At 39.0% G+C, this 26,751-nt stretch overlaps 1 protein-coding gene across 1 annotated transcript in view; it reads left to right on the top strand.

The window, feature by feature from the left end:
• Positions 1-779: 779 nt before the first annotated feature.
• Positions 780-26,751, top strand: part of ACTR10 (actin related protein 10) — a 36,306-nt gene continuing 10,334 nt past the window's right edge. The window contains exons 1-10 of the mRNA XM_050799711.1: positions 780-967; positions 3,532-3,604; positions 8,525-8,607; positions 9,621-9,729; positions 11,941-12,052; positions 14,248-14,311; positions 15,822-15,901; positions 22,776-22,811; positions 26,390-26,469; positions 26,552-26,625. Coding sequence (XP_050655668.1) covers positions 891-967; positions 3,532-3,604; positions 8,525-8,607; positions 9,621-9,729; positions 11,941-12,052; positions 14,248-14,311; positions 15,822-15,901; positions 22,776-22,811; positions 26,390-26,469; positions 26,552-26,625 — 788 coding nt within the window. The 5' untranslated portion in view covers positions 780-890. The remainder of the gene's footprint in view (positions 968-3,531; positions 3,605-8,524; positions 8,608-9,620; positions 9,730-11,940; positions 12,053-14,247; positions 14,312-15,821; positions 15,902-22,775; positions 22,812-26,389; positions 26,470-26,551; positions 26,626-26,751) is intronic.

Genomic DNA, 26,751 nt, shown 5'->3' with positions numbered 1-26,751 from the left:
AAAGATGTAAACAGTAATGTAAACGTTAAAAGTAACGACAAAAATAGCAATTACTTTTGCACCAACCTAATAGAGGCCTTTGCTTCAATGCTCCTTCTACTAAACCATCCCGACCGCTCCTCCATAGATAGATTCAAGATTCACGATGCTACTTTAGCTTAATTCTGGAGTAAAATAAAAACTTTCAGAAAGACTACTAACTAAAGCATGGTCTGTACGTCTTATTCTCTAAAACATCAGTAGCATAGGCTTTGCAATTAGGAAGTCTGCGGGTTTGCTCCTGGCTCTGCCGTGGGACGCCGGGAAAGTTAATCTCTCTGAGCGTCGGTTCCCACGGATAAGAAAACACATATTCTTGGTATTTCTTGAGAAGATTAAATATTAGGCAAAATGCCTAGCACAGAATAGGGGCTCAGCATCTTTTGCCCCCAAGAGCGTGAATCAGAGCTTCGGGTTTGCGTCGTCTCTCGGGGACCCCTGCACCGCCAGGTCCTCAGGGACCTTTTCACAGTGAGCTGAGACCGAACCTCTTCACAGCCGCGCGTGGGTGCGGCTTTGGGGCGTGGTGGGCGGGAATGACCGGGAGGCTGGCTCCGCCCCCTCGGGGCGCCCGGCGCGCCTGATCGCCGCGGCCTCCGCACACCCGCACTCGGATTCGCGCCTGCCAGCGCCTCTTTTCCCCTAGTCCTGGAGACGGCCGCACCTGCGAGTTTTGGTCCAACGCGGGGTGAGGCACAGCCTGGGACAGCCCGGGTCCGGCGCACCGCCGCCGCTCGTGGCCCCCGCCGTCGCCGACGCCCGAGCGCCGGAGCCCCGGCCCCGCCCCCCGAGCGCCGAAGCTTGTTTGCGGCGGAACCTGCGACCCTCTTCTTTCAGTCTTCCTTCCTACCATGCCGCTCTACGAGGGCCTAGGGAGCGGCGGAGAGAAGACGGCGGTCGTGATCGACCTGGGAGAGGCCTTTACCAAGTGAGTGGCCGTGACGCCAGCTGTGTTCGACCCGAGGGGAGGGCGGGTGGCCGAGCCCCAGGCACTGCCTGGGTCCTCATCGCCGACTTGCTGGGCAGCTCCGGGCCTTCCCTTTTCTTCAACCAGCGCCCTTGTAAATAACAACCCTTATTATTTCCTCCATGGGCAATGCGAATTCGAGGATCGGGGTCTGACTCCCAGAGAGGCCCAGGAAGCTTCGATTGAATTGCCCTCGTCGCCGCCCCTTGTCATCACCCCAAACCCAACAAACCCTTTGGAATCATCTGTGTAGGGGGTGACAACCGTGACCTAGGCCCCGCTTACCCTGGGCTCATCAGATGAGGAAGGCAGCCAACGGAATGTAAATGTTCTATGACGAATTTCATCATAAAATATTGAACGGAGCTTATTTTGGTGCTGAAAATGCAAAGATGTTTAAGACAGGGCTATCGCTCCTCAAGAATTAGGGAGACTGGGCACATTAAGAGGTGAAACCCTACAGATAACACTCTGGAAATCTTTTGTTGGCTCCCCTAAACTCTAAGGTTAGATTTGACATGTTTTAAACAAACCAGCGTGTAAACACTAGAGAGGAGTTTCTCGACCCTTCGGATGGCATAGTTCTCTTTAATGGCTGGATGAAAACCACAAATGCACAAACCCTAAGATATTTACACACAGTTTCAGGGAATTGGCAGACAGTCATTGTGGTCCTGGGACTCCAGATTAAGAGTCTTTGTGATGGGCTCAACAGAGAGGGAAGTAACAGGCAATTACATGATATATGTGTTTATGAAAATGAAACATTTGAAAAATCTTTTTGTATCTCTAGGCACTTCCTGACGTATAGTAGGTATTTAATAACTGTTTATTCACTAAGTGTTTAAAAGAGCCTATTTAAAAATTGGACCTCAGGAACTCCAGAATTGGATTAAACATAGTCCTTGGTTAATGACATTCTCTTATTGTTTTATGCAAGACCCTTCCTTATGTATATTTTCTTATAAAAATTATTTTGAAAGCAAAATAATTTGAGGCTTCTATTCAAAGATAATTATTTTGGCCGTACTTGGAAGAAATAAGCAAAAAGCTATATTTGAATAATACAGCAGGAGGATGATAAGATAAATATATGAAGTAAAAAAAAGAAATTGAAGTCTAATGGCTTGCATTCTGAGATGTTTGAGGAGCACTGATGCAAGTAAACATGGAGATGGGAATAGGAGGAGATGGAGATAATTATTTGGGAATACGAGGAGAGCAGTACCAAAAACTAGACAGGACAAGAAGACAGGGTGTTAAGACTAAACTAGTATGATGATCATTTTTAGCAACGTTTTTAGCAAAATTTTGTTTCACTAACATGAAACAAAACTGGAAATAGCTAAATACTCAAGAGCATCGTTTTTAAAATAATGAAATACGCAGTTTTAAAAATGATACTGTAATCCCAGCACTTTGGAAAGCTGAGGCGGGCCAATCACTTGAGCCCAGGAGTTCGAGACCAGCCTGGGCAACATGAGGAAACCCAGCTCTACAAAAAATGCAAGGTTTAACCGGCCATAGTGTTGTGCCTGAAATCCTAGCACTTTGGAAGGCCAAGGGGGAAGGATCGCTTGAGCCTGGGAGGCGGAGGCTGCAGTGAGCTGAGTTTGTGCCACTGCACTCCAGCCTGGGCAACAGAGCGAGACCTTGCCCCCCCCCAAAAAAAAAAAGTGAAAATGATAGCAATGAAGATTACGTTAATATGGGCAGAAGCTTACCATATGAATTAATTATGTATGAAGTGTGATTATAACTATGTCAAATATGTATGCATAATCATAAGAAGACTGAAAGTGAATACACCAATATGGGAGCTAACAATATTAGAATGATGGAATTATGAGTGATAGAGATGAATTATATGAATGAAGTCATATAATGTAGTACAGATTCAGAGTTGTAGATATGTCTTGCCTAAAATCCTGCTAAAATTAACAACTAGGAAAAAAGTTGGCCAGGCACAGTGGCTCACGCCTGTAATCCCAGCACTTTGGGAGGCCGAGGCAGGCAGATCACGAGGTCAGGAGATCGAGACCATCCTGGCTAACACGGTGAAACCTCTTCTCTACTAAAAATACAAAAAAAAAAATTAGCCGGACGTGGTGGTGGGTGCCTGTAGTCCCAGCTACTCGGGAGGCTGAGGCAGGAGAATGGCGTGAACCCGGGAGGCGGAGCTTGCAGTGAGCCTAGATCTTTGCCATTGCACTCCAGCCTGTGTGACAGAGCCAGACTCCATCGCAAAAAAAAAAAAGAGTAAATGCTGCCCTAAAATATTACATTGGTTTTTTTAAGTATCACTAATTTGATAGAATTTTTTTCTGTTAATACACAAGCATTAATAAATAGTATTAACTTATTAATTTTGTGGAGTGATTTTTTTTAATCCCTTTAAATACATCAGAGGTATTTTCAAATGCTATTGTGGCCATTGTTTTGAAATGAATACAGGGAAAATTGGTTTCTGTGACAAATATTTAAAAGAATACTATAAGTTGTTTCAATTTTCCATTTATTTGCAGGTGTGGATTTGCTGGAGAAACTGGTCCAAGATGTATAATTCCTAGTGTGATAAAAAGAGCTGGGATGCCTAAGGTATTTAAAAAAAAAACAAATTAGCAAAATAAACACGGTACTATAAAATATTTTAAAATATGACTTCAAGTAAGATTGATTAAAACAGTACCAAAGGCCAGGCGTAGTGGCTCATGCCTGTAATCCCAGCACTTTGGGAGGCCGAGGCAGGTGGATCACCTGAGGTCAGGAGTTTGAGACCAGCCTGGCCAAGATGGTGAAACCCTGTCTCAACTAAAAATACAGAATTAGCCGGGCGTGGTGGCACATGCCTGTAATCCCAGCTACTCGGGAGGCTGAGGCAGGAGAATCGCTTGAACCCGGGAGGTGGAAGTTGCAGTGAGCCGAGATCGCACCATTGCACTCCAGCCTGGGGGACAAGAGCGAAATTCCATCTCAAACAAACAAACGAACAAAAACAGTACTAAATATATAATTTATGGCTATATTTCTAAGGAAAAGTTTTTCTTTTTAAATCAACTTTATCAAGGTCTAATTTTGCACACCATAAGTATATCATGTTGTACAACTACCACCACAGTCCACTTTTAGAATATTTTCATCACCCCAGTAAAATCTCTAATACCCATTAACAATTAAATCCTCATTGCTGTCCTCAGCCCATTAGGGTGTACCTTCTGTTTCTATAGATTTGTGTTTTGTGTACATTTTATTTAAATGGAATCATATATCAAGAGAAAAATTTTAATCTCTGTAAAATACTTTTATAAGTCTTATAACCACTGAATTATTTTATTCTTATTTAGAACATATCAGATATGTATTCCCTTATTTATAGTTTCAAAACCCAAAGAATTTTGAAAATAGACTTTTAAAAAGTTTCTTGCCAGAGCTAGAAATTACAGATTTAAGTACAGATTTAATCTCATGGCAGATTAGAAATTACAACCAGTAGAAGGAATGATTTTGCATGCTATAAAATTCACTTGTTAAAAAATGAGACGTAGCTGTTACCATGGTAACATTATATATGCATTCCAGAAAATAACTTTTTTCTGCAAAATGGTACATTTTTAAAAAGCAAAACAAAACAGGCTTATGGGAAAAATAAGATTGAGGTAGACCATACAAAACCTGTGTAACTTTGTAATCAGAGTACTAGCAAAAACAATAATTGATGCCTCCACAAAATTTGAATAGGATTGGCAGGCAGGTGAGTGTGGCTGGAGGCTATCTTAGGGAATATTAAAAATAAAATCATGGCCCGGGCATAGTGGCTCACGCCTGTAATCCCAGCACTTTGGGAGGCCGAGGTGGGCAATCACGAGGTCAGGAGATGGAGACCATCCTGGCTAACACGGTGAAACCCCATCTCTACTAAAAAAAAAAAAAAAAAGCCCAAAAATAGCCAGGCGTGGTGGCAGGTGCCTGTAATCCCAGCTACTCAGGAGGCTGAGGCAGGAGAATGGTGTGAACCTGGGAGGCAGAGCTTGCAGTGAGCCGAGATTGTGCCACTGCACTCCAGCCTGGGTGACAGAGCGAGACTCCATCTCAAAAAAATAAAATAAAATAAAATACAATTTTGGAGGTGGTGTGCACCTGTAGTCCCCAGCTACTCGGGAGGCTGACGTGGGAGGATCACTTGAGCCCAGGAGGTTGAGGCTGTAGTGAGTCAAGATTGCACCACCGCCCTCCACCATGGGCGGCAGAGTGAGAACCCTGTCTCAAAGATAAACAAATGAAAATAAAATGAAGTCATGGATTGAAAATGTTAGCCAGTGGGTTCTGATTCAGTGCAGATGATAGCAAGCTCTGAGCCAGTGGGACTGTTATTAAGTAGCGACTAGGAGAAAATGCAACCCAATAGAGTCATGGATCCACTTTGAGGCAAGAATTGCTGGTGTAGGGAGTTATTTAAGCTTCTTTTATAAATAGATCTGGAAGCATTATCTACCTATGTGATAACTGAGTTGATAACTTTCTTTTTCTTGATGAAGGTTATAATTCTAATTTTAGCTTGTCTAATATTAACTAATACAACTATAACATTATTCTGACATTATTTCGTTTTTTAGCAATCACATATAAGCATATTTGGTTTTATAAAAACACATGTTGACCAGATGCAGTGGCTCATGCCTGTAATCCCAGCACTTTGGGAGGCCAAGGCGGGTGGATCACCTGAGGTCGGGAGTTCGAGACCAGCCTGACCAACATGGAGAAACCCTGTCTCTGCTAAAAATACAAAATTAGCCGGGCGTGGTGGCACATGCCTGTAATCCCAGCTACTTGGGAGGCTGAGGCAGGAGAATCGCTTGAACCTGGGAGGTGGAGGTTGCGGTGAACCAAGATCGGCCATTGCACTCTAGCCTGGGCAACAAGAGCGAAACTCCGTCTCAAAAACAAAAAAACAAACAAAAAAACAAACACAAGTTATAGCAGAATAGACAAGACCAGCAGTTTATATCAGCAGTTTATATTTGGCATTGACATACATCAGAAATTTTTTTTTTTTGAGATGGAGTCTCGCTCTTTGCCCAGGCTGGAGTGCAGTAGTGCAATCTCGGTTCACTGCAAGCTCTGCCTCCCGGGTTCATACCATTCTCCTGCCTCAGCCTCCCGAGTAGCTGGGACTACAGTCTCCCGCCGCCATGCCCGGCTAAAATTTTGTATTTTTTAGTAGAGATGGGGTTTCAGCGTGTTAGCCAGGATGGTCTCAATATCCCGACTTCGTGATCCGCCCGCCTCAGCCTCCCAAAGTGCTGGGATTACAGGTGTGAGCCACCGCACTTGGCCCAGAAATCTTTTTAATTATACTTGATTAGGGAATCATTTCATCGATTTAAAAATTTTCTGCAAATCCTTGGACGAGCCAGAAATACGGTAGATATTGGTGGTTTGATGTTCGAAAATGTGTTGGAAGCCGGGTATGGTGGCTCACGCCTGTAATTCCCGCACTTTGGAAGGTGGAGGTAGCCAGATCACTTGAGGCCAGGAGTTTGAGCCTAGCCTGGCTAACATGGTGAAACCCCATCTCTACTAAAAATACAAAAATTAGCCAGGTGTAGTGGCAGGCACCTGTAATCCCAGCTACTTGGGAGGCTGAGGCAGGAGAATCGCTTGAACCTGGGAGGTGGATGTTGCAGTGAGCTGAGATCACACCGCTGCACTGCACAATTGGCATTACTGTGTTACCAGATAGATTTCTGACTGGATTAGACCCTGTACATTCTTGTTGCCACTTTTCTTAGTGCTTTGAGCTTTTTTATATATATATATATATATGTATGTATATATACACACATATATGTATATATACACACACACACACATATATATATATATTTTTTATTTGAGATGGAGTCTCGCTCCATCACCCAGGCCGGAGTGCAGTGTCGTGATCTGTGTTCACTCACAGACCACCTCCTCCCGGGTTCAAGCAATTCTCCTGTCTCAGCCTCCCAAGTAGCTGGGATTACAGGCATGTGCCACCATGCCCAGCCAGCCAATTTTTTTTTTGTATTATTAGTGGAGACGGGATTTCGTCATGTTGGCCAGCCTGGTCTCGAACTCCTGACCTCAGGTGATCCTCCCGCCTTGACCTCCCAAAATGCTGGGATTACAAGCGTGAGCTTCCACACCCGGCCAAGCTTTTATCTTCATTTAAAAAGACAGATAAATAAAAAATTATTTATATTTGACTGTATATGGTTTGGAATCTTTAAGCCACATAAAATCAAGAAGTTAGGCTGATGGTCCTTCTTTTGAAAGAGTAAATGAAGAGAGGTCTGCCAATGATGCATCAGAGTACTTAGAGCTTTCTGAGGATCATAATAAGTGAAGCCATTGTTATATATTAGCATTGACTTAGCACTCATGACTTGGTAATACGTGTGTAGGCTGCTTTTGTGTTAATGGTGTTTGTTGTCATTTTTATCACACATATTTATGAACAACCTACTATGTACCTGGAGTGGAGCTGTAAGCAAGCCAGAAATAGTTCTTGTGCATGGAGCTTATAGTCTAGCAGAAAGGGGGACATTTTACAAGTAATTAAGTGTGGCGATGCTGATTTTTTTTTTTTTTTCTTTTTTAGACAGAGTCTCACTCTGTCACCCAGGCTTGAGTGCAGTGGCACGGTCTTGGCTCACTGCAGCCTCTGCCTCCCTGCAACCTCTACCTCCCGGGTTCAAGCGATTCTCCCACGTCAGCTTCTGGAGTAGCTGGGACTACAGGCGCATGCCACCATGCCTGGCTAATTTTTGTATTTTTAGTAGAGACAGGGTTTCACCATGTTGGCCAGGCTGGTCTTGAACTCCTAGCTTCAGGTGATCCACCCGCCTCGGCCTTCCAAAGTGCTGGGAATTTTGTTTGTTTGTTTTTTGAGACGGAATCTGGTTCTGTTGCCCAGGCTGGAGTGCAGTGGAGCCATCTCAGCTCACGGCAGCCTCCTCCAGGGTTTTCAAGTGATTCTCCTGCCTCAGTCTCCGGAGTAGCTGGGACTACAGGCATGCGCTACCATGCCTGGCTAATTTTTTTATTTTAAGTAGAGACAGTGTTTCACCATGTTGGCCAACTTGGTCTCGAACTCCTGACCTCAAGTGATTCACCCACCTCAGCCCCTCAAAGTGCTGGGATTACAGGCATGAGCTACCACACCTGACCTCAATGCTGAGTTTTATCAGTCAAGCCAAAATGATAACTCAGATGTTATCTGAGTGATAGCATGTGAGCAAAACTCTTTACTTCCTATGAACACACACTTCCATTACCACAGACTACAACATTCTGCCATCTTAGACATTCCAGTTCTTAAGGATTCCTAATTTAAGAGATTATTGCGTATTTAATTTTTGTAATCTCAATACAAATTGCTTTTAATTTATTCCCAGAAAACTCATTAGTAAATAATTACATTTTAATCTTAATTTGAGATGATTTTATTAATATAAATTAATAAATCATTTTAATTTTTTACAGCCTGTCAGAGTTGTTCAGTATAATATCAATACAGAAGAATTATATTCCTACCTAAAGGAATTCATCCACATACTATATTTCAGGTAAGAGACATTTTGTTTTCTAACTTTTATGATTAGATAGATTTTCCTAATGCCATAGTGATAATTGGTTGTATTACATCTGAGGCACCCTCCCAAAAAAAATTGACTTCTATTGCCATTTTTGCATGCTTATTTTCAAACTTTTCAAAAATATATTTGAAGACTGGAAAACTGGCAGACTTAAGGAAATATTAAAAATGAAATGTTCATTAATGAAGTGAACTGATAATTGAATTATTCTACATTCATTCAGTGAAATACCATGCAGCTATTAAAAAAGAGTTCTGCATCTGTATGTAGTAGAACAGGAAGGTACTACTTCCTGTGTGTGGTGTGTGGGATATATTGATAAGTGAAATAAGCAAGTTAAAGAACCACATCTATAGAATGAGTATTTCTGTTAAAACATACCCCCATACATTCATAAGAATGAAAAAAATATATAAACGTCTATCAGTGGTAGTTCTGGGTAGTAGGAATATAAGGTTCTTGTATTATGCAGGTTTCACATGTCATAGTATTTGGAGCTTTGTGAGCATATACTACTGTAACCTAAAATAAAGAAAATATCACCAGGTGCTGTGGCTCACATCTATAGTACCAGCTACTTGGGAGACTGAGATCAGGGGATGGCTTGAACCCAGGAGGCCGAGGTTGCAGTGAGGTGACATTGCACCTCTTCACTCCAACTTGGGCAACAGAGCCAGATCCTGTCTCAAAAAAAAAAAAAAAAAAAAAAAAAAAAATCTATGTAATGGCTCAAGTTAGTAATCATAGTAGGCTATAATTTTAGGTTTCTGAGATAAGTTAATGAAGTTCCTAGTACATTGCACGGTACGTAGTAAGAGGTCAGAAATGTTATCTTTCTGGGGTCATAAAATGAAGATGTCTTTTTGTGATAAAGTATCTTAAGCTAAGGTAGTACAGTTTCACTCTTCTTAACAAATTGTATGACTTACCAAAATGAATAAAAACTTTTACTTATTTTTAAAGCCAAAACTGTCACTTTTCAGGCATCTATTGGTGAATCCCAGAGACCGCCGAGTTGTGATTATCGAGTCGGTATTATGTCCTTCTCACTTCAGAGAGACACTCACTCGTGTTCTTTTCAAATATTTTGAGGTACCTGTCTTTATGTCAAATAAGTAAATTGCTTTTGAAATAAAAAGAGAAGCAGTAAAAGTCTTACTAGTTTTTAGGGAATCTTTCTTCCCTTTTTTTTTGTTGGTAGGTACTCAAAACTTAAACTAATAAAAGCCCTCATATTTTGTCTCTTTTATTTTATATGTCACACAGTGTAGTTGGGGAACCAGATGACAGAAGATTCTTCAAATTGGCCATTTATTTTCTTCCTTTGTGTGGTTATTTCATGCTTTAGCATTTCATCCAACACTTACATAATTGGAGATTTCTTTTTATTACTGTTTGTTATTTATTTTAATATAGGTTTTTCTATTTGGGGACTTTTTTTCAGAATTAAAAGGTATATTCTGTGCTGTGGACTTTGTGATGTGTTTCTTCCAGATCTTTCTAGCTTCCATTGTTTAGTTATACTGTTCTGAATTTTGTCATTTTAGGCTTCAAATTCCTTTGAAATGGAATATTCAGTGTCTCCTTTTGAGTAAGTCGGTAATGCCAGGGATGAGACTTACCTCATGATATTAGTAGTATTACCTGTAGCTTTGATTTTATAGGAGTCGAGATTATTTTATGACCAAGAATATGTTTTAAGATTAGTATATTTCATAGACCAGGATCTTAATTATTCAAATTTTTTTTAATCTCTGCCTTGAAATTTAGGTTTTATCAGCAAGGGAAAATGAAAGATTATATGTGTTAAGTATATAAGAAATTAAGCACATATAAATGTATTTTCATACATTCTACTGAATTCAAAACGTACCTAATACCAAAAATCACAATGTCTTTATGAGGTAAAGGCACTTAATATTTCTAAGTAGTATTTTTGTAAAGCAGGTACAGGGAATCAGGTTGCATAGCCTCCAGTACTTACTGATGTCATGAGTCCAGGAATTTCATTTGCAGTAGGGAGAACATAAAGCAAAACAAGAAGTTGTGTCAGCTGTTATCTGAATAAAGTGGAATATTCTCTGTATTTATAGAGTTTGTGTTAATATCCTTATCTTCTATATCACTGGAATACCTGCTTTATCTATTTAGATAAGGGAAATATAGCCATTATTTTGTCTGCCATTCAATTATGATGGACTCTCATATTTTGATTGAATATCTAGTATATGGGATGTGACCAGATCTGGCAAATTCTTACCGAAAAAAATGTCGCACAGAGCCAACTATTTGTATATTTTGTTCTTTGGTTTAACTTTAACTGCCAATTATAGTTCAATTAGCCAGACGTGGTGGCATGCATCTATAGTCCCAGCTACTCAGGAGACAAAGGTGGGAGGATTGCTCGAGCCCAGGAGTTCGAGGCTGCAGTGAGCTGTGATTGCACCACTGCACTCAGCCTGGGCAATGGAGCAAGACTTTGTCTCTAAGAAAAAAATAAAAATTTAAATAAAAAAGAAAAAGTAAAAATATGTAGTTTATATTACAAACTTTGCAAATAAAGACAATAAAGAATTTTTTTCTCTATTTTCATCTTAATGGTAAGGGCATCTCTCTATTTTTTTAATTTAGCATCTTCCTCTAAATTTATGTTTCTAGAACTCTTCTTTCTCTCTCTCTCTCTCTTTTTTTTTTTGTTTTTTTTTGAGACAGAGTCTTGCTTTATTGCCCAGGCTGAAGTGCAATGGTGTGATCTCAGCTCACTGCAACCTCCGCCTCCTGGGTTCAAGCAATTCTCCTGCCTCAGTCTCCCTAGTAGCTGAGATTACAGGCAGATGCCATGACACCCAGCTCATTTTTGTATTTTTAGTAGAGACGAGATTTCACCATATTGGTCAGGCTGGTTTCAAACTCCTGACCTCAGGTGATCCACCCGCCTCAGCCTCCCAAAGTGCTGAAATTACAGGCATGAGCCTCTGCGCCCGACCTCTAGACCTCTTCTTTTATCCCTTTCAATTTTCCCTTCCAAAAGAGGACAAGAATAAAGAAAAATGCCTCTTAATTGTCATTTTGGAATTAAACAGTTGAGCTGTTTTTATTACAGTGTATTTTGGTTATTGAGTGAATTTATATAAATCAACAAACTAGTTCTTAATTACTCTCATAAGATGGTGGAGTAGGTATCACCATATAAGTTAATATAATGTTCCTGTGAATTTTTTCAATATATTTGAATATAAGGCAAATACCTTCAAATAATGACACTCATTCTGATTTTGTTGTTTTGATTTCATTATTTTCTAGGTTCCATCTGTCTTGCTTGCTCCAAGTCATCTGATGGCTCTTCTGACGCTTGGAATTAATTCTGCCATGGTCCTAGATTGTGGATATAGGGAAAGCCTGGTGTTACCCATATCTTTTTTGTCATCCAGCCAACTTTGGAGTTCTTACTCTACTTTAACTAAAATAATTAGGCTAATTACAAATGATATGTATTGTACTGAACTATTTTGGGTTACTATGTACAAATATGAATTTCAATGTGGAAAAAGTTCACAGGATTGTAAGACTTAAATTTACTTTTTGTAGAAGTTACTATCATTTGGTCCCAGGATATACTCCAGGAGTATATCTCATGAATATTACGTTCAGTTTTTAAAAGAAAAATCAGGATGTGTCAAGTTGACTAGGATAGTCAAGTTTTAAGAAAAAAATCATACAAAGGGTAATTCGAGAAACTGAAATGAGAACATTCAATCCAGAAAGATTTCAGTAGCTGAAGAGCTCACTGGCGCCTGTAGTCCCAGCTACTCCGGAGGCTGAGGCAGGAGAATGACATGAACCCGGGAGGTGGAGCTTGCAGTGAGCCGAGATTGCTACTGCACTCCATCCTGGGCGACAGAGCGAGACTCCGCCTGAAAAAAAAAACAAAAAAGAAAAATGTATTTTTCTTTTCTTTTCTTTTTTTTTTTTTAAATCTCCGTTCGCTATCATGAAGGCAGTGTGCCTTAGTGTTTACAAGCTTGGGTTTTAGAATCAAATACACAATAAGTGCAAATCTCCAGTTGCTTCTTACTACTTGGTCAGGTAGCTTAATCTCTTTGGGCCTCAGTTTCTTTATCCGTAAATTGGGGATTATAATATTTCCATCTCATAGAAGAGTTGTGTTAGTTAAGTGACGTAATATATATAAAGTGTTTAGTATACATAGGATTTGGCACAAGTAATTTTCTTAGTACGTGCTGTGGTTTTTATGTCATTGACCATAGGTCGGAACTTACTAATAATTCAGGCTATCCCAGAATGGAATTACTGACCATATAAACTAGTACATTTCTTTCCATTATAAATATTTAAGCGGAGTATAGATAAGCATCTCTTAGAATTGTCCTAGTGGACATTGCTTTATTGTAAAGGATGTTGATGTGCATGAATGTAAGACTCTTGCAATTTTGAGATCTACATGTATATTTATTAGAAAAAATATTCATGGAAGGAAATTAAGAATCATTAACTTCTAAGGAATTTAATCAAGCAGTAGTGTTTTTTAGTATAAAGTATTTTGTGTTTAATTCTTAACCGTGCAACATAAGTAGTATTCTCATTATATAAATGATAATATTGAGAGTTGGGATGGGTAGTTGACTCCTCTTTTTATGAACATGTAGCCAGGATATAAACCCATGTCTGTTTCCAAAGCTGATGCTCTTACCAATATACTTAGCAAACACACAGTAAATATTGTTTACTTCCCTCGGCTCTGTCCTGTAGAAATATAATGTGAGCCATGTATGTAATTTAGAGTGTTCTAGGCTGGGCGCCATGGCTCACACATGTAATACTAGCACCTTGGGAGGCTGAAGTGGGCAGATCACCTGAGGCCAAGAGTTTGAGACCAGCCTGGCCAACTGGTCAAAACCCCATCTCTACGAAAAATACAAAAATTAGCCGGCTGTGGTGGCACATGCCTGTAATCCCAACTACTTGGAAGACTGAGGCACAAGAATCTCTTGAACCTGGGAGGTGGAGGTTGTACTGAGCCGAGATCGCACCACTGTACTCCAGCCTGGGCTACAGAGCGAGACCCTGTCTCAAAAAAAAGTAAATAGAATTTTCTAAGAGCCACATTTTAAAAGGCACAAGAAAACATGAAATTAATAGTATATTTTATTTAACCCAATATATTCAAAATACTCCAGTATTCCATCAATACAAAAATTATAATGAGGTATTTTAGTGGGGTATTTTGGTATTAAAACCTTCTAAATTTGGTATGTAGTTTAGTCTTAGAGCACATCTCAATTCAGACTAGCCATATTTCACATATTAAGTAGCTACATAGGCCTAGTGGCTACTTTTATCAGATGCCCCAGCCGTAGCTAATGAATTGTGCGTGGTCATGTGCATATGCGTATTTTTATTCTGTTTTCTTTGATGAAGAATATGAAAAAAAACTTACTCTTTGATTTTTCCATAACTATGTTAAAAATAAGAAATAAAAATTTGTCACTAAAGCATATTTAGAACAATACTGCAGAAGGTGAGGAAAATATCAAGGAAACCACATTTTATCTCCTAAAATAGTAGTATCCTTGACTACCCTATAGATATATGAAGGAATCCCAGTTCTAAATTGTTGGGGAGCACTACCCCTAGGAGGAAAAGCTCTTCACAAGTAAGTTTCTTGGAATTTAACATATTCATTTCACCTGTGTCACAAAAACAGTTGCTAATCTGTTTGTTGATCAGTGATCAATAGAGGGCTTATGATAAATGGACAGTGAATTTTATTTATTCCACCCTCTATTAGCTTCAAGTATATTGATTTTTAAAGAATAAACCAGTTTTTTTAATTTTTAATTTTTGTGGGTACATAGTAGGTGTATATATTTATGAGGTACATGGGATGTTTTGATATAGGCATGCAATGGGAAATAAGCACATCATGGAGAATGGGGTATCCATCCCGTCAAGCATTTATCCTTTGAGTTACAATCTAATTACATTCTTTGCATGATTTTAAAATGTACAGTTAAGTTATTGTCTATAGTCACCCTGTCGTGCTATCAAATAGTAGGTCTTATTGTTTCTATTTTTTTGTACCCATTAATTAACCTCACCTCCCATTTATCCCTCCACTATCCTCCCTGGCCTCTGGTAGCCATCCTTCTACTCTCTATATCCATGAGTTCCATTGTTTTGCTGTTTAGATCCCACAAATAAGTGAGAACATAAAATATTGGTCTTTCTGTGCATGGCTTATTTCACTTAACATAATGATCTACAGTTCCATCAGTGTTGTTGCAGATGACTGGATCTCATTCCTTTTTATAGCTGAATAGTACTCCATTGTGTATATTTTTTTATTTTTTATTTTTTTTTAACTTTTATTAAGTTTAGAGGTACATGTGCAGGTTTATTACATAGGTAAACTTATGTCTTGGGGAAGACCTTTATTATTATTACTATTATTGAGATGGAGTCTCGCTGTGTCACCCAGGCTGGAGTGCAGAGGCGTGATCTCAGCTCACTGCAACCTCTGCTGCCTGGGTTCAAGCGATTCTCCTGCCTCAGCCTCCCAAGTAGCTGGGATTACAGGCGCGCGCCACCACACCTGGCTAATTTTTGTATTTTTAGTAGAGATAGGGTTTCACCATGTTGGCCAGGCTGTTCTCAAACTCCTGATCTCAGGTGATCCACCCGCCTCGGCCTCCCAGAGTGCTGGGATTACAGGCGTGAGCCACCGTGCCTAGCAAGAAGATCATTCTTATTTAAATCATAATAATTGGGCTGGGTGTGGTGGCTCACGCCTGTATTATCCCAGCACTCTGGGAGGCTGAGGCAGGTGGATCACCTGAGGTCAGGAGTTTGAGACCAGCCTGGCCAACGTGGCAAAACCCTATCTCTACTAAAAATACAAAAATTAGCTGGGCATGGTGGCGGGTACCTGTAATCCCAGCTACTCGGGAAGCTGAGGCAGGAGAATCACTTGAACCCAGGAGGTGGAGGTTGCAGTGAACCAGGATTGCGCCACTTAACTCCAGCCTGGGTGACAGAGTGAGACTCTGTCTCAAAAAAAAAAAAAAAAAGCATAATAATTTATTATGTAGTTAAAAGTATGAAATAAGAAAAGGATATCAGTTTCAATATTTTAATTCCAGTAACATTTTTTTTTTTAATTTCAGAGAGTTGGAAACTCAACTATTGGAACAATGTACTGTTGACACAAGTGCTGCTAAAGAACAGAGCCTTCCCTCAGTGATGGGTAAATTCATTTTAATTGGTTTAGGAGTGATTTACACTCTATTTCTTCAACTTATATTTTAGTCTTTGCTCCATTGCATGATTATTCTCTTTTCTCCCCATGCCTCTCTGATGGCACTGCTTCAACTATAAGCTCATTGAACTTTTAATCACCAAATTCAATAGTTTGATTTTAGTCATCCTGTCCAGAACTTTTGACACTGTGGATCATCATGTACTCTTAAATGCTTTCTTCTCCTTGGCTTTCAGGATTCTTTTTTTTTAGTAGTTGTCTATTACTTCCCCAAATATTCCTCTGGCTTCCTCTGCTCTTGCTTTCTCTGCTGGTATTCCACTAGGGATCTAGTGTTTGTTCCTTCTTTTTCTCTGCTGGCTTTTTAAATGTGATCTTACCTACTCCCACAACTTCTACATCTGCATGCTGTTGATTCTCAAATGTGTCACTGGGCCTGATCCTTCTTCTGAACTTGATATTCATATTTCCAACTGATTATTAGAGACTGTGTATGTCTCTAGGCACTTCAAACTTAAGATTTCCAAAAGTGAACACATTATGTCTTTCCTCAAATTCATTTCAATTATTAGATAAAGATAATAACATCTTCCTTGTCTCCCATTTTACAAAACTTTAAGTTATTATAGCCTTTCAGTTCTTCAGAAATCTCAGATCTCATTTTTCTTTTTTTTTGACCTTCCACACCATTGAACACCTGAGAGCAAAGACATTGTTTTAATCTAGGCCCTCATTTCTTGCTTAGATTATTACAGAAGCCTACTCTCTGGATGGATTCAGTCTATTTCACACTGTTGCCAGGAATAACTTTCCACACAATTTTTTTTTTTTTTTTTTTTTAAGTTCCAGGGTACATGAGCATAACGTGCAGGTTTGTTACATATGTATACTTGTGCCATGTTGGTGTGCTGCACCCATCAACTCGTCAGCACCCATCAACTCGTCATTTACATCAGGTATAACTCCCAATGCAATCCCTCCCCCCTCCCCCCTCCCCATGATAGGCCCCGGTGTGTGATGTTCCCCTTCCCAAGTCCAAGTGATCTCATTGTTCAGTTCCCACCTATAAGTGAGAACATGCGGTGTTTGGTTTTCTGTTCTTGTGATAGTTTGCTAAGAATGATGGTTTCCAGCTGCATCCATGTCCCTACAAAGGACACAAACTCATCATTTTTTATGGCTGCATAGTATTCCATGGTGTATATGTGCCACATTTTCTTAATCCAGTCTGCCACTGATGGACATTTGGGTTGATTCCAAGTCTTTGCTATTGTGAATAGTGCTGCAATAAACATACGTGTCCATGTGTCTTTATAGCAGCATGATTTATATAATCCTTTGGGTATATATCCAGTAATGGGATGGCTGGGTCATATGGTACATCTAGTTCTAGATCCTTGAGGAATCGCCATACTGTTTTCCATAATGGTTGAACTAGTTTACAATCCCACCAACAGTGTAAAAGTGTTCCTATTTCTCCACATCCTCTCCAGCACCTGTTGTTTCCTGACTTTTTAATGATTGCCATTCTAACTGGTGTGAGGTGGTATCTCATTGTGGTTTTGATTTGCATTTCTCTGATGGCCAGTGATGATGAGCATTTTTTTTGTGTCTGTTGGCTGTATGAATGTCTTCTTTTGAGAAATGTCTGTTCATATCCTTTGCCCACTTTTTGATGGGGTTGTTTGTTTTTTTCTTGTAAATTTGTTTGAGTTCTTTGTAGGTTCTGGATATTAGCCCTTTGTCAGATGAGTAGATTGCAAAAATTTTCTCCCATTCTGTAGGTTGCCTGTTCACTCTGATGGTAGTTTCTTTTGCTGTGCAGAAGCTCTTTAGTTTAATGAGATCCCATTTGTCAATTTTGGCTTTTGCCGCCGTTGCTTTTGGTGTTTTAGACATGAAGTCTTTGCCCATGCCTATGTCCTGAATGGTACTACCTAGGTTTTCTTCTAGGGTTTTTATGGTATTAGGTCTAACATTTAAGTCTCTAATCCATCTTGAATTAATTTTCGTATAAGGAGTAAGGAAAGGATCCAGTTTCAGCTTTCTACTTATGGCTAGCCAATTTTCCCAGCACCACTTATTAAATAGGGAATCCTTTCCCCATTTCTTGTTTCTCTCAGGTTTGTCAAAGATCAGATGGCTGTAGATGTGTGGTATTATTTCTGAGGACTCTGTTCTGTTCCATTGGTCTATATCTCTGTTTTGGTACCAGTACCATGCTGTTTTGGTTACTGTAGCCTTGTAGTATAGTTTGAAGTCAGGTAGCGTGATGCCTCCAGCTTTGTTCTTTTGACTTAGGATTGTCTTGGCAATACGGGGTCTTTTTTGGTTCCATATGAACTTTAAAGCAGTTTTTTCCAATTCTGTGAAGCAACTCATTGGTAGCTTGATGGGGATGGCATTGAATCTATAAATAACCTTGGGCATTATGGCCATTTTCACGATATTGATTCTTCCTATCCATGAGCATGGTATGTTCTTCCATTTGTTTGTGTCCTCTTTTATTTCAGTGAGCAGTGGTTTGTAGTTCTCCTTGAAGAGGTCCTTTACATCCCTTGGATTCCTAGGTATTCTATTCTCTTTGAAGCAATTGTGAAGGGAAGTTCATTCATGATTTGGCTCTGTGTTTGTCTGTTACTGGTGTATAAGAATGCTTGTGATTTTTGCACATTAATTTTGTATCCTGAGACTTTGCTGAAGTTGCTTATGAGCTTAAGGAGATTTTGGGCTGAGACAATGGGGTTTTCTAAATATACAATCATCCACAAAATATTTTTATGCTTTTGCGACAGGATCTCACTCTGTTGCCCAGACTGGAGGGCAGTGGCATGATCTTGGCTCACTGCAGTCTCCACCTCCTGGGCTCAAGCCATTCTTCAATCTCAGCCTCCTGAGTAGCTGGGACTACAGGCGCGAGTCACCACTCCCAGCTAATTTTTGGGGGGTACATTTTGTAGAAATGGGGTTTCACCATGTCGTCCAGGCTGGTCTCAAACTCCTGAGCTCAATCCACCAGCCCCCGCCCCACAAAATGCTAGGATTACGGCCTGAACCACCATGCCCTGCCAGTTTTTCACAAAATAAATATAACTACATTGCTGTTCTGCTTGAGAATTTTTGTAAGCTCCTACAAGTTAAAATCCAAATTATCTATTGGATATAAATGTTTCTTCAAAATCTGAGTTTGTTCTACCTCTTACCCTTAGATCACTAAACTTTATCCTTTGTTCTTTATTAAATCTTCAGTAAATTTCTTACAGTTGTCGAGGCACTGTGAGTCCTAGCACAACCCTGTGCTTTCATGTATTCTTTTTCTTTCCCTGGGATGTTTTTCTTTGCCTAGTTGGGTTTTTGATCCCTCTGCATGACTCAGCTGGAATGTCACCTTAATGGTGAAACCTTCCTCATCTTCCCTAAGCAGAATAAATTGCTCCTCTCTGTTAAGCCCTCAGCAGTAATTTATTATAGCACATATGACACATTCTCATTTGCCTGTTAACTTGCTTGTTTCCCCCAGGAGACTTTGAGGATCCCTGTCTTGTTTATTTTTCAATCTGTAGCACCTAGTGTAGTGCTGGGGCATTGAATATATGTTGGAAAGCCAGATTTTCGGGACACTTAGGCATACCTATGTTTTCCTGTTGTTCCTTATTGATAGTTAAGTTAATAGCATTTTTCATTCTGTAGATCCAATTATAGCTTTCAAATTCCAGATAACTTTGTGATGTCTTAGTATATTTTGGTGACAGGTAATTTATAAAAGGTCTTCAAAGATAATAAATTCAGTATAGCATCGCAAGATGTTCTTTGTAAAGGTCTTTAAACCCAGTAATATTTCCATAAAATTATAAATGATACATTCTTGGATATTCTTTATCTAGTCCACCTTGTACTGATTCTAACCTTTCCCTTTAATACTGCTCACAATCTGAGTCTGTGATAGCCATGCAGTCCTACAAAATTGTGGAATCAAATCATATAAATATTTGCCAAAGCACCCACTGCAAATACGGCTGGGGACGGTGGCTCACGCCTGTAATCCCAACACTTTGGCAGGCCAAGGTGAGTGGGTCACTTGAGGTCAAGAGTTCGAGACCACCCTGACCAACATGGTGAAACCCTGTCTCTACATTAAAAAAGAAAAAAAAACAATTGGCATGGTGGCACGGGCCTCTAATCCCAACTACTCGGAGGCTGAGGCAGGAGAATCGCTTGAACCTGGGAGGTGGAGGTTGCAGTGAGCCGAGATCGAGCCATTGCACTCCAGCCTGGGTGACAGAGGGAGACTCCATCTCAAAAAAAAAAATAAAAAAGAAAATGCAAATGAATTTAAAATGTCTCTTTTCCAGGTTCTTAGCAAAGATTACATGTAAGTCTGAGATATGCTTGAGTATCCTTAAGTGAATTTTGAATGAGCCTCTTTCATTTACTGTTTAGAACTTAGTTTAAAATTGAATATATCATAGTAACTCAAAAAGGCTAAACTAAGTACACTGATTGGAAAAATGTACAGTTTGAATTATATACCAACATGTTATGTTTCTTATTTTCCTAACTGAAATGTAAGTGATTTTTTAGAGCTAGAGCCAGGGAATGCCTCTTGTTTCTATTCTTTACTTGCAAAATTTAAATAGTTATGATTATTTGCCCCTTATGATTATTTGCTCCTTATGATTAAGGAGCTCCTTACCAAAGCAGCATCTACTCTTAGCTAAATTAAACTCTTTATTTCCAGGCCTGCCTTACATTTGCCTAAAGAAAATAGTTTCTCATATTACCAGATTTCTTTGACACATGTTAAAATTTATATACATGTTCCAAGAGAGAGCATTGAAGTTGTGGAATGCTCTAGGTTTTAGCACTTATTTTTAAATTGCAGGTTCTTACAGTCAAGTTACATTTCTCTCATCTATTTATAACCAGGATTAAATCTTCTGGCATATCTTTATCCTCTTGATAAATTTTAACACTCAAAGATAGGAAATCTTCAAAAATTTTTTATCATGTACTGGCCCCACAGGTAAAATAAAACTTTGAACATATTATCTAGAGTATGTCTGTTTATTTATAAACCATGTATGTACTATTGTTACTATATTATGAAACACAAAAGTAAGCCTTTGGAAAGGATGAGATAATAAAGGTAAAATAACAAATAATTCTAAAGTTATACTTACTAAAGGTAAAAATATTTTGCCATATAACTAAACATTAAATGTGCTTTTTTTTTTTTTTAAATTATGGCTTAACATTTTAATGGTGTGGTTTCTAAGTTTACCTGATTTTAATACTTAATTTTAATGGCTCTCAGAACTGAAAGTTATAGCTGACAACAAATGTAGATCCAGGTGGAAGAAGGCCATAATTATGCTTATTAAATAATGATTTATTTTCAGCTGTAGATGTCTATCTTCTCTGATATCAATAATTTATTCTTATAAATCAATGAAAATATTTTTAATTTTTTTTTTTTTTTTTTTTTTTTTTTTTTTTTTTTTTTGAGACGGAGTCTCGCTCTGCCGCCCAGGTTGGAGTGCAGTGGCCGGATCTCAGCTCACTGCAAGCTCCGCTCCCGGGTTCACGCCATTCTCCTGCCTCAGCCTCCCGAGTAGCTGGGACTACAGGCACCCGCCACCGCGCTCGGCTAGTTTTTTGTATTTTTTTAGTAGAGACGGGGTTTCACCGTGTTATCCAGGATGGTCTCGATCTCCTGACCTCGTGATCCGCCCGTCTCGGCCTCCCAAAGTGCTGGGATTACAGGCTTGAGCCACCGCGCCCGGCTATTTTTACATATTTTTTCACAATGGGTTAAAAATTCTTTTTTTTTTTTTTTTTTTGAGTCGAAGTTTTGCTCTTTTTGCCCAGGCTGGAGTGCAATGGCATGATCTCAGCTTACCCCACACTCCTCCCGAGTTCAAGCAGTTCTCCTGCCTCATCCTCCTGAGTAGCTGGGATTACAGGCAAGCACCACCACACCCAGCTTTTTGTATTTTTTTGTAGAGACGAGGTTTCTGCATGTTGGTCAGGCTGATCTTGAACTCCCGACCTCAGGTGATCCACCCACCTTGGCCTCCCAAAGTGCTGGGATTACAGGTGTAAGCCACCGCGCCTGGCCCCAAGGTTAAAAATTCTTAGTTTCGAAGACTTTAGGTTAGAAAATTTTGTTTCTGAGACAGATTTTTGGCAACAAAATTTTATAACAATGGTAACATATCCAAATATTCACTTTCCAAAGGCTCCCTGTATTGCATGTAGATAGATATACTTGGTATCCTTAGGTGAACTTTGAATGAGCCTCTTTCATTTAGTATATAGAACCTAATTCAAAAAAGAATGAATAGGTACTTTCTCACTCATTTTTAAAATGTCACCTTTACCTTGAAGGAAAAGATTAAAAGACTGTGTGTGGTACTTTTTTTTTTAAAAAAATAGTCTTGCTCTTTGCCCAGGCTGGGGTGCAGTGGCGTGATCTCGGCTCACTGCAAGCTCTGCCTGCTGGGTTCACGCCATTCTCCTGCCTCAGCCTCCCGAGTAGCTGGGACTACAGGCGCCCGCCATGTGTGTGGTACTTTTAAAAAATATGTTAGCATGTTACTGACAACTATTTATTATCACTGGAAAGATAAACTTGAAACTTCAATTTTTTGCTTCGATTTCCATGGTTTGTCTTGCCTTTGAATGATGGTATTTCTTCCCTAAAACAAAATTAAATTTTTCTGTTAGACTTTTTGAGAAAATTATAGTAGTTGTATTTTTAAAATTTTTTCTAAACTGAAAAATAGAAATGTGAAGGCAATTTAATAGACTGTTTTTAATTATTACTAAGGTTTTATAATTCTAAATGAAATATTTTTTTTAGGTTCAGTTCCAGAAGGTGTCTTAGAGGACATTAAAGGTAAAGTAAGTTCTCATTTTTGTCCCTTTCATCCTTAAGTGTTAGTTTGTAGGGCATATGCTTCTAAACAGTTAGACAGATAGAAAATATATTCATAATATAATGTCCTAAAAGTATTTAATATATAGACTATGGGATACTCTTTAAGTACAAATTCCAATTTTTTTTCACACTTCGGGAAGCTGTGGCATAGTGATGATGTGTTACTGAAGCAGCTTCTCAATTGTATAGAGTATACAGGGTTACCAGGGAACCTAGTATTTTGCAGTGTGAAAGAACAGTTAAATTGCTTAAGAAAGCTACTGGTTTGATTAGTATAATGTTTTTTACTCTAGTTTTCTTCATACATTTTTCTAAAACATTCTGAAATTGTGACCAAAGTACTACACGGTACATTGGATTCACCTAAGTGAGATTGCTTCTACTTTGCTAGAGTGAATTTCTATGATAATGTTCAAATTGGGTTTTCTGGTATTTTTGTTCACTGAAATAAAATACATTTAAAATATAATCTTCTTCAATACTTGGCATGTCATTAATGTTAATAATTTAGGATGCTTAATAGCTAGACAGTAATGGATTTCAGAGTTAAATGAGAGCCGGAGATAATCTAATACAGTTGGGGCTCTGAAATGTTAAGTTATTTGTTCAGTGTCACACAAGTAGGTAGGGTTAGAGCTACAGCTACAAAATATATCTTGCTTTCCATTATATTACTTAATATCTTTTATGTGTTTTAATTACCTAAATTCTTTTCAATTTGTTATAAAATATTAATCATTTGTACTGCTTATTACAGTAGTTCAAATAATACAGAAATATCTCAGGTAAAATGGTTTCCTTTCCTCTCTTCCATTTCTATCCTCCATGATATAACAATTGTTGACGATGTGGAGTGTTTTCTTTTCATATGGCCTCCAACCTGTGAAAAGATGTTTAACTCTACCATTAGTCAGGGAGACATCAGATTGGCAAAAATTTGAAAGACATCTGGTATTAGTGAGATGGTAGGAAAATGAATGTTTATTATTAGTAGTAAGGATTGCAAACTAACCTTTTTGGAAAGCAATCTGGCATATTTATTAAAATTCAAAGTGTGCATCCCATCTAAAAAGGGTTATTGCATGAAGTTTGGTAACTTCATTATAAGGAATGTCATGTAGCTGTTAAAAGAAGAGCTAGAGTATTGGTTTGGAAGAAGGTCCATAATGTAAAGGAAGAAAGCATGTTGCTGAAGGTATGTACAGTAGAAACCCTTTCTGTTAAAAACAAATATGCAGGCTGGGTGTAGTGGCTGGCCCCTGTAATCCCAGCACTTTGGGAGGCCAAGGCAGGTGAATCACTTAAGCCCAGGAGTTCAAGACCAGCCTGGACAACGTGATGAAACTCTGTCTCTACAAAAAATACAAAAATTAGCCAGGTGTGGTGGTACAGACCTCTAGTCCCAACTATTTAGAGGGGCTGAGGTGGAGGATCACTTGAACCTGGGATCTCCTGGTGGAGGCTGCAGTAAGCTAAGTTCAGACCACTGCATTCCAGCCTGGGTGACAGAGCAAGACTGTCTCAAAAGAAAACAAAAACAAAAACTAACTTGCAGCATACACATATTCATTGTATTGTGTGATCTTGAATTGCGAGGCAGAGGTTGCAGTGAGCCGAGATCATGCCATTGGACTCCAGTGTGGATGACAGAGTGAAACTCTATCTCAAAAAAATAAAAGTAAAACTACAAAAAATTAGCCAGGCATGGTGGTACCCACTTGTAGTCTCAGCTACTTGGGAGGCTGGGGTGGGAGGATCACTTGAATCCCAGAGGCAGAGGTTGCAGTGAGCTAAGATTGCACCACTACACTCCAACCTGGGCAAGGGAATCTTGACTCCATCTCAAAAACAAATAAAAGATCTCAAGGCTAGGTATTTACTTTGCTTAGATAGTCACGAGAACTTGAATAAAATATAAAACATACAAGTAGCTTTAGCGCCTGGCTCACTATCTAGCATAGTAGCATATTGTGGATTCTCAACACATGTGGTTTGAATTAGTGAATGAAATTCACTACATAATGTATTATGAAAAGAATTGTGTATAATATATCATATCAATATGCATTATATCATATATATTATGCATAATTCTTTTCATAATATATATGGCTAACATGCTTTACGAGTAATACAACCAAGTTGTCGAATTTCTTGCATTTAACATCAATTTTATCTCTACTTTAAAAAAAGTATTCCCTAACTACCTTGAAATAATTTTAAGCAGCTCATTATAAAAAATACTTTGCAATAGAATTTTTAAAAGAAAAAGTTTTCGACATGCAAAAAGTGAAGTGATATAGTAGAAAGAAAGCGGTAGTGTTGGGGTGTGCTAACGAGGAACAATCATTACAAAAAGCCCAAAACTAAGGAGTGTTACATTGCAACTAAGAGCAAAAATTGGCATTGTACCAGCCAGGCACAGTGGCCCGTGCCTGTAATCCCATCACTTTTGGAGGCCAAGGCAGGTGGATCACTTGAGGTCAGGAGTTCGAGACCAACCTGACCAACATGGCGAAATGCTGTCTCTACTAAAAATACAAAAATTAGGTGGGCATGGTGGCGTGCACCTGTAATCCCAGCTACTTGGGTGCCTGAGGTATGAGAATCGCATGAATCCGGGCGGTGGAGGTTGCAGTGTGCCGAGATCGCGCCACTGCACTCCAGTCTGTGCAATAGAGTGAGACTCTGTCAAAAAAAAAAAAATTGGCATTGTGTTCTGACTAATCAAGATATTTATTAATTTTATTTCTTTTTTTTCCCAATTTCTTTTTGGTAACATCTTTTCACAACAAGATCCCTTAAAAAGAATCAGAGAGAGGGAGAAAGAAAATCTGGTTTAAAGAAATATACTATTCAGTTAGAATAGCTACTTTTTTATGATGGTAAAATTAACTTTTGTTGTGGTTCTCCTTATATAAGAGATGTCAAACAACAGTTTCTTTAAAGATGATTTTTTTAAAATGAGGTTTTATACAAGATGAATGTACAACATGTCTTATGACACCTTAGTCAATGAAAAAGGTTGTTTTTTTGTTTTGTTTTGTTCTATTTTGGTTTTTTTCTTTGAGACAGAGTTTCACTTTTGTTGCCCAGGCTGGAGTGCAGTGGCACGATCTCAGCTCACTGCAACCTCTGCCTCCCGGTTCAAGCAATTCTCCTGCCTCCGCCTCTCAAGCAGCTGGGATTACAGGCACCCACCACCACACCCGGCTAATTTTTTGCATTTTTAGTAGAGATGGGGTTTCGCCCTGTTGGGCAAGCTGGTCTCGAATTCCTGACCTCAGGTAATCCGCCTGCCTCGGCCTCCCAAAGTGCTGGGATTACAGGTGTGAGCCACTGCACCCAGCCAAAACAGGTTTTTTAATGAACAAATTACTGTTAGCTAACTAAAGATGGAAATAGGGTTTATAAAATCCAAAGGAATAGATGATTAGCATGTTCACTTGAATAGAATTGTTTTAACTGGGGTGTAGGTTCACTCTGTTCAGTTGTAATCAACTAGCCATAACAAGGTCTCCTTTTCTTCCTTTAAGTGCGTACTTGCTTTGTAAGTGATCTGAAGCGAGGACTAAAAATCCAAGCAGCAAAATTTAATATTGATGGGAATAACGAGGTAAGTTTAAAAAAAATAAAAAGCATCTTTTTGCAAAGGTTACAACATGTGTGGACTTACGTTTATGATATTTATATTTCAGCGTCCCTCCCCACCCCCAAATGTTGACTATCCGTTAGATGGAGAGAAGATTTTACACATCCTTGGATCAATCAGGTTAGATCTTAATTTTAATGAGCAAAGTAGTAAATGAAAATAAACTTTTGGCTTTTAAAAATATTTGTATGAGCCTTTATTTCACTATTGCCATTTTAACAGTTAAGTGTTTATTGTTAAGCCTCA

Source organism: Macaca thibetana, chromosome 7 (genome assembly GCF_024542745.1).
Source record: "Macaca thibetana thibetana isolate TM-01 chromosome 7, ASM2454274v1, whole genome shotgun sequence".
NCBI lineage: Eukaryota > Metazoa > Chordata > Mammalia > Primates > Cercopithecidae > Macaca > Macaca thibetana.
This window is presented reverse-complemented; position numbering and strand designations above follow the sequence as displayed.